We start from the raw sequence: 12,367 nt of genomic DNA, 5'->3' as shown, positions 1-12,367 counted from the left end.
GTGGAGAGGAGACAGAGTGATGAAACCAATTATGATATGGGGATGGTTAGGAGGCCATGATGGATAGAGGCTAGTGGGCAAATTTGGCCAGGATGCCGGGTTAAATCTTTTTTGAAGGACATTCTTGGACTTTTAACGACCACAGACAGTCATCTGAAAGACAGTGCTCACTGATCAGTATAGAGTCCCCTTCACTATACTGGGGCCTTAGAACCCACACAGCCTGCAGGTTGAGCGCCACCACTTTAGGGAGGTACTGACTGGGCAAAGCCCTGCTTAGCTTCAGTGGGCGACAATATGAGAGGTGCAGAGAGCTAGCTGCCAGCTAAGGGAGCCCTTTAATGCAGGAATTATTTAATTGCTTAATTAGTGTGAGGATGGGTGAAAAAAGAAAAAAAAAGCTGTATGATAAAATATACTGAATAAAATATAATTAATGCAATATAAATTTGTATAAAACGTTAATCGAGCTTCAATACAATTTGATAATGTTAAGTACTATGCAAACACTTCTATAATTTTTTTCAGTAAATTTACAGTATTTTTGTTATTAAGCAAAAATTTAATAAAAAATTTTATTATAATAAATTTTGCTTCACTAGATAATTTTTTCCCCCAAAACAAATCCCATATAGAATAATACCAGAGAAACCATATTAAAACGTTTTACCATGATAGTGAGATGTGTGCAGTTTTACCTTTGGGTCATGTGATGTAAATACTATGTAAGTGTAGTGGCTACTTTGAATTCCAACTCAAACAGTCAAAATATAAAAAATGTTGTTCCTAATTTATTTTATTTTTTAGCTTTTTACAATTACTGTATACTGTACACAAAAAAAACAGTACACACTGTATACATTATCAACAGCAACAGTTCATGAACATAAACTTACATCTGCATAATAAAATGGGGATTTCCAAGAGATAAAGCATGTTTTGATTTTGTGAAATTTTCACTAATAGTTTAGTTCATAGGTGTCAACGTCAATTCCTGGAGGGCCGCAGCTCGGCAGTTTTGCTCCAACCCTAATCAAACACAACTGATGCAACAAATTAAGGTCTTCAAGATTCTTTTGAACACCTCGATTATTTAGATCAGCTGTGTTTGATTAGGGATGGAGCAAAACTGTGCAGAGCTGCGGCCCTCTAGGAATTGACTTTGACACCTATGGTTTAGTTAGTGTTTGCTATGTTCTAATAATTAAAAGCAGCGTGATGAAAAAAATATAATTAACTGTCTAGTTTCTAGCACTATTGCCTTTAAATGTAAAAACAAACCCACATTTTTTTGCTGATAATTGAAAATAAAATATAATAAACAAAGTTTTTTTTTTTTTGGCTAAATCATCCTAATTCCAATAATAATACAGCCAGATAAAATATGTCGACAAGACTGGCAAGCACCAGAATGCTCCGTGTCTCAGTCTTCTTTAGAAACTGACCTTGACATCTGTCTGAAAGTGGCATCAAGGGCAGTGGTGAAGGCCCCAACCAGGATGGCATCAAAGTAACAGGGAATGAGGTAGCGGGGAATGTGCTTCAAGTAAGCAAACATAGCCTGAAACCACTGACCCACCTAAATACAAGTTACAAATTAAACAACTAGGGTTTAGAATTTAGAGAGATTATCCAAGACATACTGTATTTTGAGCACTTGAATCATTCACCTCAGCCAGCGGGCCCCCGCGAGACACCAATCTATTGCTCACATAATCTATCATCCAATCCCCTTGCCTTAGGTTGTCACAGAACGGGTGGCCAAGATCATTTTTGGGTCGAATCTCTGCCATCACTGACAACAGACCTGTGTGGGTGAAATGACAACAGTTAAAGCGTTCTAAGGCCTAAAACTCAAACACTGTAAATGGACGATCACATAGAACATGCTTTTTACTAGGGAAGTCCAGATCCGATCAAATGATCGGAAATCGGGTCCGATCTAGAGGTTTCAGACTTGATCGGAATCAGATGTTACCTCTTGATCAGGACTCAAATATGTATATTATATTTTCTCATTACATTTGGACACATTTATAGTTTTGCGGTGGCACAGAGTTAGACCTCTTTCTTAACTACACACAGAAACAGCAACGCATCTGGCATGACATTACTTTGTTGCAGAGATGCTATTGGATAAATGCCGGCAAAGTAGAACATGGAAGCAGCTTAAAGCGGAAAGTGCAAGTATGTCTGTGTGTATGTCTGGTAATTTAATGTTGATGACGAAAACATTGCCATAGCAAACTATGGGATATGTAAACTTGGGACTGCCTGCTGGGTATTTTAAGCTGAGTTGCTGTTTGTTTTGCACTAAAGTCCAAAACTAAAGAATTGATGTTATTTATTACTTGATTGTTCAAGCTACCTCACAGAAGTGCTCTGTTTGTTAACAGAGTTGTTGAATGTTAAAATAAGGTGTATTAAATAAAAAAATAAGGAACATTCTGGATCTTTTTCTTCACTCTTCTTTATTATTTCGTTGTGCATTATAGAAGTATCGGATCGTATCGGGTTTCGGTATCGGTAGATACTCAAAATCAAATGACTCGGACTCGAGGGTAAAAAACATGGTCGGGACATCCCTACTTTTTACGTTCCAAAAACGCAAGCACGCCACACAATGCCTTTTTTGTTGCAAAGAAAAAAAGCATGGTTTGCTTTTTACATTACTAGGCAACTACTGAATCAGCTGCATATTGTGCATGAGTGTAGCTGTTGATATTGTTATAATTGTAATATTTAATAATATTGTGATATTCAAGATTTGTAAAGTCATACAACTCTGAATAACTTGAAATAGTGACCACTAGTTTCTCTTCCAGCTTTAAAAGTCTCTGTAGTAATCTTGACAACACAAACACTGCTGTCACCTCAATGAAAACCCTGCCTCTGCAACAATCAACAATGCTGGGCGCAGGAGGTAGTTAAAAACGCACGGCACGGAGAAAGCATATGCAAAGTGCAAAATGTTAGCGATTATTAGAAAAACCATATAAAAAGGAACTATCAGCCCCTAAATATTCTAAAATCAGGGCAAAATTTCCCAGTACTAGCACCTAGAAAATTGCTATCTGTAAAAATCTTAACTATTTACAGAACCTAATAACCACAGGTTTGGGCTGGAAGATTTATCAAAGGCAATTTTCATGCAAATTTTGTCTGTGAAGCTGGTTCTATTAAATCTTCAGTCAGTGCCTTTAGATGGAGCAGCCTTTACTACACAGAAGCAGGGGTGTAGCGGACGGTAAATTTGTTTAAAAATCAAAATCGGTTTAATCAGGCTATAATGACACTGATAATTACATATTTGTACTCCAAAATTACTTCATAATTTTAGCCGAGTGTTTGAAAAAAAAATCCCTCTGTAAGATGATTACGTAGTGTGATTATTAGTCACGCTGAACCAACGAAACCATTTAAAATGTCTGTTTATAATGAAACACTATGGGGATATTCTGGGATTCATCATTAGTGTTTGGAGTTCTGCAAGAACGACCTCTACCTTTTGAATGTTCCCTGACATGATGTGCATGACAGTCAAAACTAGGTAAACAAAATGCAGCCACATACTTAGTGTCTGGAGCTGTGCCTAAAATACAAGTTGCATTTGTACCTTGTAAACCACCGTATTTAAGTGGTGTCCAGCCGGGGATGTTGTAGCAGCCGCCTCCATCTTCTTTTTCCTCTGAATCACAACGAAACAGCAGAAGATTCATATCGGCCAGAGTCAACTTAGACATAATCCTGGTGCAGAGAAGAAACAAACAAACAACAACAACAAAAAAAGCTTTTTAAAGGGGTGGTCCAGAATGTATTTTTATGGCTTGGTTGTGTATATAAGATGCAAAGCAATGTGTGCTCATGTTTCACTTGAAGGAAATCATGTTATTTTTTCATTTATCTCACTTTGATTATACACAGCTACTCAGTTAACATGAAAACAACTGATATATTTCATAGTTCCTCCGAAAGGCCCGCCCTTAAGTCACTCTGATTGGTCATCTTCATAATGTGCTGCAATTCGCGGATTGGCTCCACGTCACGCACGTACAAGCACATGCTTTTCTGCTGAGTAAACAGCCAGTCAACCTCCTGCCTGCTCTATAAAATAAAATCTGACAAGTGTCTGTAACGAGTGAAAATGGGGTGCGGCTCCTTTAAGAGACATCGCTATTGCGTGTAACTGTGTGTGTGCGTGAAAGTGTGAACTTTCTGTAACAAGCGCATGTGCGCGGGACTTTCTTTTTCTCTGATGCTCGGAGTAAGTTATTTTCTGTAAGATATGACAGAAGAATAAAGCACAATATGGGGGATGAGTCTTGTGTGAGCCTTTATTTATTTTTCTGCAGCTACGAGTTAAGTGAGCTATCCTGTTTTTTTTTTCTAACTCAACGCGTTACACGACGCCTTTCACATATATCCGGGATATGCAGGTGTAAGTAATATGAATCATCCACATATCTTTTGCGACTTAATTATCCGACATGTGAAACGCATGGAAAAGCTGCCTAAAGAGAAACAATGCAAAGTCGCGCACACACATTAAGAGAGAGTGTGTGTGTGTGTGTGTGTGTGTGGGTGTTTATAGCAGTTTGACTGATGAATATGAATTTGTAGATAAATCGTTTACAGTGCAAAACAGCATTAGCCATTGTTTACATCTTGCTACTGCTTACCATTAAAGCTAGACATAGTATATGTCATGATCAATTTTAACAAATTAAAACACTTACAGGTTGTAGTTCACAGCTTCTGCTTTGAGGAGATTTTAACCAAATCCAACACTGAACTGGGAGAGATTCTGGAAGCTGTTTTGTCAAATTATGCTTGCCATGCATTTTATAATTCTCTGGAACATAATTAATATTGAACTGCAAGCACTTCTGTTTTTGTGCTGTGTCCTTTAGAAGCCCAAATACAGAAACAGACGAAGCTCTGTGGAAACAGCAGCGTTTGGATGCATTTTAGTTCTATCTCTGCTTTAACGTTACAGCGCCTCTGGCAAAGGCCCTTAGCTGCGCAGTGTGTGCGCGCGGTAAACGAACCTTTGTGATCTCACAAGGGCCAGAAGTATTTTTTGTAGTCCCCAACATTCGTTCATTGTAGGCTTTGCTAAGCTAACTCTGTAAAAACCAAGGTCTCCCTTTGCATTGAACTTTGAGCTTTTCACATTCAGAGATGTTGTTTTTGTTCACACAGCTACATTACACATCAACTAAAGTTTAAAACATGATATCGTAGTGGACCAGCCTTTAAAAGAAAATTCTTAATTCTACAGCCTAGTTTTCCAATCACTAGTGGTCTGATGAGACTAGTCTCCATTTCCACCTAGGTTTAACATGCGGTCAAATGTGTCTCGACTTATGTCTTGATTTATGACTTACAAATTAGAAGAAAAGCAAGAGAATTAAAAGAATGTGGATGGGAACTGCAATTATCATGCCAATCTGATGCCAATTTTGGTACACTATGAGAAGTATGAATAGATTATTTTGATGTGTTCATCACAACACACCCTATTTAAAATATCATGTATAATCAGTAGGCAGTTAGCAGGTTTGTGTGTGTGTGTGTGTATTTGTGCAATGCTTTAGACCCTCTTAACAATTTGTCACCTTAGAATTATAAGATTCAATCTGACATTTTTGTCTAAATTGAGTTATTGACATTCTCATTAAATAAAAACGTATTTACATTATGCAATTTTTTGTATAAGTTGTTTACATTTTAATACTTTTTATTTAAAAACAAATGTTACACACATACGTTTTGCTATGGAATGCAAAAACTTTAAAGATCAATATCTCAATATAATCCCTTATAATTCCAAGGTGACAAATTGTATTTAAAAACTTTCACTAATAAACATCCTAATACCAGCACCTAAAATATGTATATTACAAAGAAACAAATTACAGAAACAAATACCCATAAATTAATAAACTATTAAATACTGCTAAGCTGAAATGTGAACCCACTGTGTCAGCGGACTCTTCAGTATGTCAGGTGTGTTTGAATCAGGCACGCTTCCTGCTTTATACAGAGGATTAAACTGAATGAGATGGTTTCTCAAAACACCAACCAGCTCCTGGGATTTGGGGTCCAGACTCACCCTGAGAAACAAAGAAAAAAGATGCATCAATCTTAATTAAATGCTTATTAATTATTCACTTTTTATCACAATGCTGTCATTGCTATCCATGCTGTTTTCATCTCTGAATAATTTGTAAAATGTTTTTTTTTTTAATACAATAGAATACTGTTCAGATTAAAACTAAACAAAATTCTAAAATTCATTCAGGCAAATCATTTTGTAATCATTTGAGGTCCATCTTTTCAAACTGAGGACAACTGAGGGACTGAAACAAAACTATTAATAAAGGTTCAAATGCTCACTGATGCTCCAGAAGGAAATAAGATGCATTAACAACTATCGGACAGAAAAAAAACATAGGTTCTCCAGGTAACCACACAAAGTAAATAAAACAAATGGTTATTTGAATAATTTTAGCAGTGTATGAACTATATGTAAACATATTTTATGTAAAACATCTAAACAAATATAACACATTTTTTGTATGCTCTCTCACACACCAGCAACAACGGGTACATATTACAACACACACACACACGCACACGCACACGCACACACACACACACACTTTTTTTGTATGTAAAATCCTGATCTTACAAAACCACAGGTCATTTTAAGGACATGGCAGCTTTTGAAGTCTAACCTGAAGGCAATAACGCTTCCAGGTGTCAGCTTCTCAAACACAATCTCCTGCACGTATTCGCTGCGACCTCGAGACGTCACTCCAGCCTGACGGACCACCTTACTGTCTGCCAGCTGCGCAGACACAGACACACAAACAAAAGAAACCACTGAGAGCCAAAGATTAGACTCACTCGTCCAGTGTTGACAGTACTGGCCATGCAAGTCCAGGCGGCAGACTTTTACAACCAGGTAGGAAAGGGGAGGTTAACCAAAAAAAAGATGTTGAGATGAAACCAGAGCCCTTTGAGGGCTGCTGATTTTTAAACTGCGGGGTAGGGGTAGTGCTTTTGCTGTTTTGTGAATGAGTGGCTCTCAGCGAAGGCCATTGTGTCTGTTGGGACGGCTATAATTAGAGTACACTCAAAGCACTTGAGTTACCTGGATGTGCTCTTTAATCTCCACCGTGTACTCAGGCATGCCATTAATGCTCCTCTCATCTTTTTTGTAGGTGCCCGTCTGCCTCTCCACGGTCCGCGCCTCCAGCACCACCTCCTCTATCTTACCTGTGAGAGAGGATTTGATCCAAGAGATTGCAGGATTAGGAATTCAGTCACAAAATAGAGACGATATAAAACTAGATACCAGAAGAGAATCGCAAAGAGCATATTTACATGCACACAAATATGCTGATAACTCTGATATGTTTATTAAAATAACTCATTGTCCAAGTTCATTTGCAAACCAATAACCCAACAATCCAGGTTAACCACCTTTATAAGAATTTGGTAATAAATAGACTTAATATTAAATCAGTTTATCTCCCTGTAGTCATGTTAAAAAATGTTGAAGCGTATAACTCTAAATATTTCATTTGTTATGTTCTATAGATCAAAAACCAGAGTATTTCTGCATGAGCTAATGGATAAACACAGTCTGCAGACTTTTTTTTACTATTTTTGTGCAGAATTTTTGTGAAAAATCTGCAGATTTGTGCGAAATGATTTTGAGAGCAAATTAAATTCTTAATATATGCATAAAAAAAGCACATTTTTAAACTTATTTAAGCTTCACAATGCAAATTTAATTAGAACTTGTTTGGTATAAAAAAATAAATCTCTCATATACAGTAATATTTCTATATATAAAAAAATATATATAGTTTTAAAAACTAATTTTTAATAACTGGTTTATTTTAACTTTGCCATGATGATAGAAAATAATATTTGACTAGATATTTTTCAAGACACTTTTATACAGCTTACAGTGACATTTAAAGGCTTAACTAGATTAAGTAGGACTCTCTCTAGAAGAAAAAATATTATCAGACATAATGTGAAAATTTCCTTGCTCTGTTAAACAACATTTGGAAAATATTTAAAAAAGGAAAATAGATGAAATATTATTAATTGTATGTGTTTTTAAGGCCTGTGACTGTACAACCATATCAAGAGTTAAAATTTTCAGACACAAGAAGTTAACCTTTTTTAACTTTAATAAAAATAGTTTTTAATTAAATTATTTATATAATGAAGACTATGCAGTAATATTTGATTATTCAATTAATCAGTTTCTTACCAAGTAGGGCTTTTAGGCCATTGTGAAATTGTATTTATATTGCAATATATGTCACAGAAAAATAAATCTCAATGTCAGTAAAGTAACGTGTCCATAAAGTAACGTGCGGATATAGAGTTGAAGTCAGAATTATTAGCCCCCCTGAATTATTAGCCCCCGTTTATTTTTTCCCACAATTTCTAAACATAATGATTTCCTTGCTCTGTTTAACGTAATTTGGGAAAAATTAAAAAAGAATGAATAATTCAAAGGGGGGCTAATTATTCTGACTTTAACTGTGTGTATGTATATATATATACACACTACCGGTCAAATTTTGGGGTCAGTTTTTTTTTTTTTTTTTTTTTTTTAAAGAAAATTATTCTGTTCATCAAGGTGGCATTTATTAAATGTAAAACAAATTTAAATTTAAAATTGTTAAATATTTATTAAAATGTGTAATAATAATAGTAATAATAGTAGTAATAATAATAATAATACATTTTAGAGTGATTTCTGAAGACTGGCGTAATGAAGCTGAAAATTCATCTTTAAATCACAGGAATAAATTATTAAATAAATAAAAAACTATTTTTGAACAGTTATTTTATAGCGAGAAATAACATTTTACAACTTTACAATTTGTACAGTATTTTTGATTAAATAAATGCAGCCTTGGTGAGTAGGAGAAGCTTATTTTAAAACATTTACAAATCTTACTGACCACAAACTATTGACTGGCAGTGTATATTAAAAATTAAACAAATTTATATCCATTATTCCAGCCTAGGGGGATGTTACTAAGCATGTTAATAAGTCAAAGTCATGTGAGCGGCGCTCTGTGGAGTAGTGTCCTGAACAATGTCCTCACTGACTCTTGTCACCTACGCACCTAAGCTATAAATGACTTTACTGTAAATGATGTGAGTGGCAGATTTGCTCTGTCTGGATGTGTTTACATTCTAAATAAGAACATGTTCCTGTCACAAATAAAACATGTACACTTAATAATAATAATAATAAACTGACAGAAAGAAGATTATGCTTGTTTATGCTTGCATTTATGACCTCACTCTGATAAAGGAAAACAGATTAACACTTTACATGATTACATGCGTTGTCAGGGTATTAATCAGGACAAGAATGTGCATGTAAACACATGTGAATGACACACCTGGAATGCACATTGGTGGAACTTCGTCTGTATAGCGATGGTGTTTGGGGTTCTTGAACGCAGTGCGACACACAGCCACAACTGACTGGTGTGTGCTGGGACAATGACGAGTCACTGCAACAATGTCCTCATCCACCTGGTCCACAAACACCTGGGAAAACATATTGATGACATTTGCCAAAGGTTATTAAAATTGGCAAAAATAGAATATATTTTATTGTTTTATTGTTTCAGTTTACTTTTTTGGGTTATTTCTAGTATATAATTGTACACATTGTAATAAATATTATGTGTCTTTATATATAGTATTAAATACGGGTAACACTTTGGTCTACTTTACACCAAATCCCTATTAGAAAGATATTGGCTGTTTATTTGTACTTATAAATTACATTTTATGCATGATCTTATTGTACATTTCTAATCCTACATATTACCTTCTAACTGCAATATTAATAACTACTTATAAGAAGCAAATTAGGAGTTATTAGTGAAAATTGTACCTTAAAATAAGGGTGGTCAAAATATTTGATAAATGAAGAATTATTTTTTAATTATAAATATTTAAAACAAATAAATTTATATTGAGTAGTTGGAAAAAAAAACTTGAATTGATTTCCTTTAAACAAGTATTGGCAAACTATCTTGTTCCATGTGACATGTCGCCATCTGCAGGTGTGATTTTTTTTCTCTAATACAGTTCTTCTCAGTTGCTTTGGCTCTATTCCTGAATCAAATTTGTAATTTTTCAAAACAACAAGTTTAGATCTCGGGGCAGCACCATGGCGTAGTGGGTAGCACATTCGCCTCACAGCAAGAAGGTCGCTAGTTGTCGTTTCTGTGTGGAGTTTGCATGTTCTCCCCATGTTTGCGTGGGTTTCCTTCGGGTGCCTGGTTTCCCCCACAAGTCCAAAGACATGCGGTACAGGTGAATTGGGTAAGCTAAATTGACCATAGTGTATGTGTGTGAATGAGTATGTATGAATGTTTCCCAGTGATGGGTTGCAGCTGAAAGGGCATCCGCTGCGTAAAAACATATGCTGGATAAGTTGGCGGTTCATTCCGCTGTGGCGACCCCAGATTAATAAAGGGACTAAGCCGAAAAGAAAAAGAATAAATGAATTAAGTTTAGATCTCTGAACAATTCGCTTATTGTTTACTTCAGATCGGCCATTCTTATTCATTAAAGCAAACTGCAAATGCTTTGGCACATGTGTGCAAACAGTAAGTACAATTTTGCACACATAAAAGTGCAATTAGTTTGGACAAAAACTAATTGCATATGGCTTGTTGATCAAAACTGATGAGTCGACTGTCATTTTAACTGTCAAAGTCTTCACAACTGTTAAAAGTCTTCAAGTTTCATCCTGTAAGCCATCACACTCAGAACCATCTATTCAATTATCAAACAATTATATACGCAGATGTTTATACCACAAAGATCTGATATTGACATTGTGTGTCATGTTTGATAAATTGGTAGATTATCTCTATTTGCAATACAATTTGAATAAAGTTTTTAACTAATCAATTCTGGGTGCATGTATAGCAGTCAACATTTGGAAATTGTCCAAAATACCCTTTTTTGTCTTACTGTAGGACAATTCTGAGCAATTGGAAGACGAGCTATCTCTGGCTTGACCAACAAGAGCGTCAGGATGTCCAACAAGAATAATTGTTTTCATGGATGTTTATTTTGTGGTATTTTTGTGTATTTGTGGACAAGTAAGATTGCCATTTACATAAAACATTGGTACTGTAAAAAATGTACAATACAATTACAAATGTTAATAATTTTTTTTATGTACTATTTACTTCTGTCAACAAATATCAGATATTTTTAAACCTTAATTTCCATTGTTGATCTTCAGGTCAGACTAATCACTAAATTTAGATTACACTGCAAAATACATTTTTAAAATAAATTTTGCTTTAATTTTTGTCATAAAAGTGCCTCCCTTTTTGCCAAACAAGGCACATATTAATGAATACAATTCAACAGTCTGCCATATTAAAGGTCTCATTTGAAATGAAATGCCAGTCGGAAATGCCACTCACCTGGCTGAAGCCTTTAGCTGCCAGCTCCTGGTGTAGCCGATTGAGAGCCAGCTTTCCAGCAATGATTCCTGTCTGCAGGTTGACCTCATTAGGAGACGAGGGCTTGGCTTGAGAACTCCACTTGGTATAGAAACGCTCCTCAGATACCACTGAGATCTAAAGGTAGAGATGAGAAAAAGAGCCTTTTAACATGTACTCTGACAATAAGCTCAATCATCACAACTGGATTTTGCATTTTAAGCCGAGCATGTACATTTAAAATCCTACTTTATGTCAGTTGATTGTTAAGTATAGTTAATATGTTATGTGCACATGTGTGATGATAAGTAACAGGAACATATCCTTGCTGCAGATGTAAGTGCATCCAGACAGAACAAATGTTTTGCAGTAAACATTCAGATGCTTTCTTAACCTGAAGAATTCAAAGAATGTGCTTTCATCTCGAACGGGAGAAAATCTTGTGCTAAAGCCAAAATGCTACAGTTGAACTCGGAATTATTAGCCCCCCTTTGAATTCTTTTTTCTTTTTTAGATATTTCCCAAATGATGTTTAACAGAGCAAGGAAACTTTTCACAGTATGTCTGATAATATTTTTTCTTCTGGAGAAAGTCTTATTTGTTTTATTTTGGCTAGAATAAAAGCAGTTATTAAATTTTTCAAAAAGCATTTTAAGTTCAAAATTATAAGCGCATTTAAGCTATATATATTTTTCCAGTAGTCTACAAAACAAACCATCATTATACAATAACTTGACTAATTACCCTAACCTGCCTAGTTAACCTAATTAACCTAGTTAAGCCTTCAAATGTCACTTTAAGCTGTATAGAAGTGTCTTGAAAAATATCTAGTCAAATATTAT

General features: G+C 35.2%; 1 protein-coding gene across 15 annotated transcripts in view; it reads right to left on the bottom strand.

Moving 5' to 3' along the window:
• The window catches only part of agla (amylo-alpha-1, 6-glucosidase, 4-alpha-glucanotransferase a), a 54,861-nt gene that overhangs the window by 13,597 nt on the left and 28,897 nt on the right, over nt 1-12,367 (bottom strand). For 14 of the 15 annotated variants that reach the window (XM_073920035.1, XM_009298483.5, XM_073920046.1 and 11 more), the window contains 8 exons: nt 11,508-11,663; nt 9,450-9,600; nt 7,160-7,284; nt 6,741-6,853; nt 5,982-6,116; nt 3,617-3,747; nt 1,671-1,807; nt 1,446-1,579 (listed from right to left, as the gene is read on the bottom strand). In XM_073920035.1, the coding sequence (XP_073776136.1) occupies nt 1,446-1,579; nt 1,671-1,807; nt 3,617-3,747; nt 5,982-6,116; nt 6,741-6,853; nt 7,160-7,284; nt 9,450-9,600; nt 11,508-11,663 (1,082 nt within the window). Of the gene's footprint in view, nt 1-1,445; nt 1,580-1,670; nt 1,808-3,616; nt 5,619-5,862; nt 6,117-6,740; nt 6,854-7,159; nt 7,285-9,449; nt 9,601-11,507; nt 11,664-12,367 lie in introns of those variants that run through there. The other variant, XR_012388746.1, reaches the window with a different exon arrangement.

This window comes from Danio rerio, chromosome 2, assembly GCF_049306965.1.
Source record: "Danio rerio strain Tuebingen ecotype United States chromosome 2, GRCz12tu, whole genome shotgun sequence".
NCBI classification, from domain to species: domain Eukaryota; kingdom Metazoa; phylum Chordata; class Actinopteri; order Cypriniformes; family Danionidae; genus Danio; species Danio rerio.
Note: the sequence above shows the minus strand (reverse complement) of the source record. Positions and strands in the feature narration are given on the sequence as shown.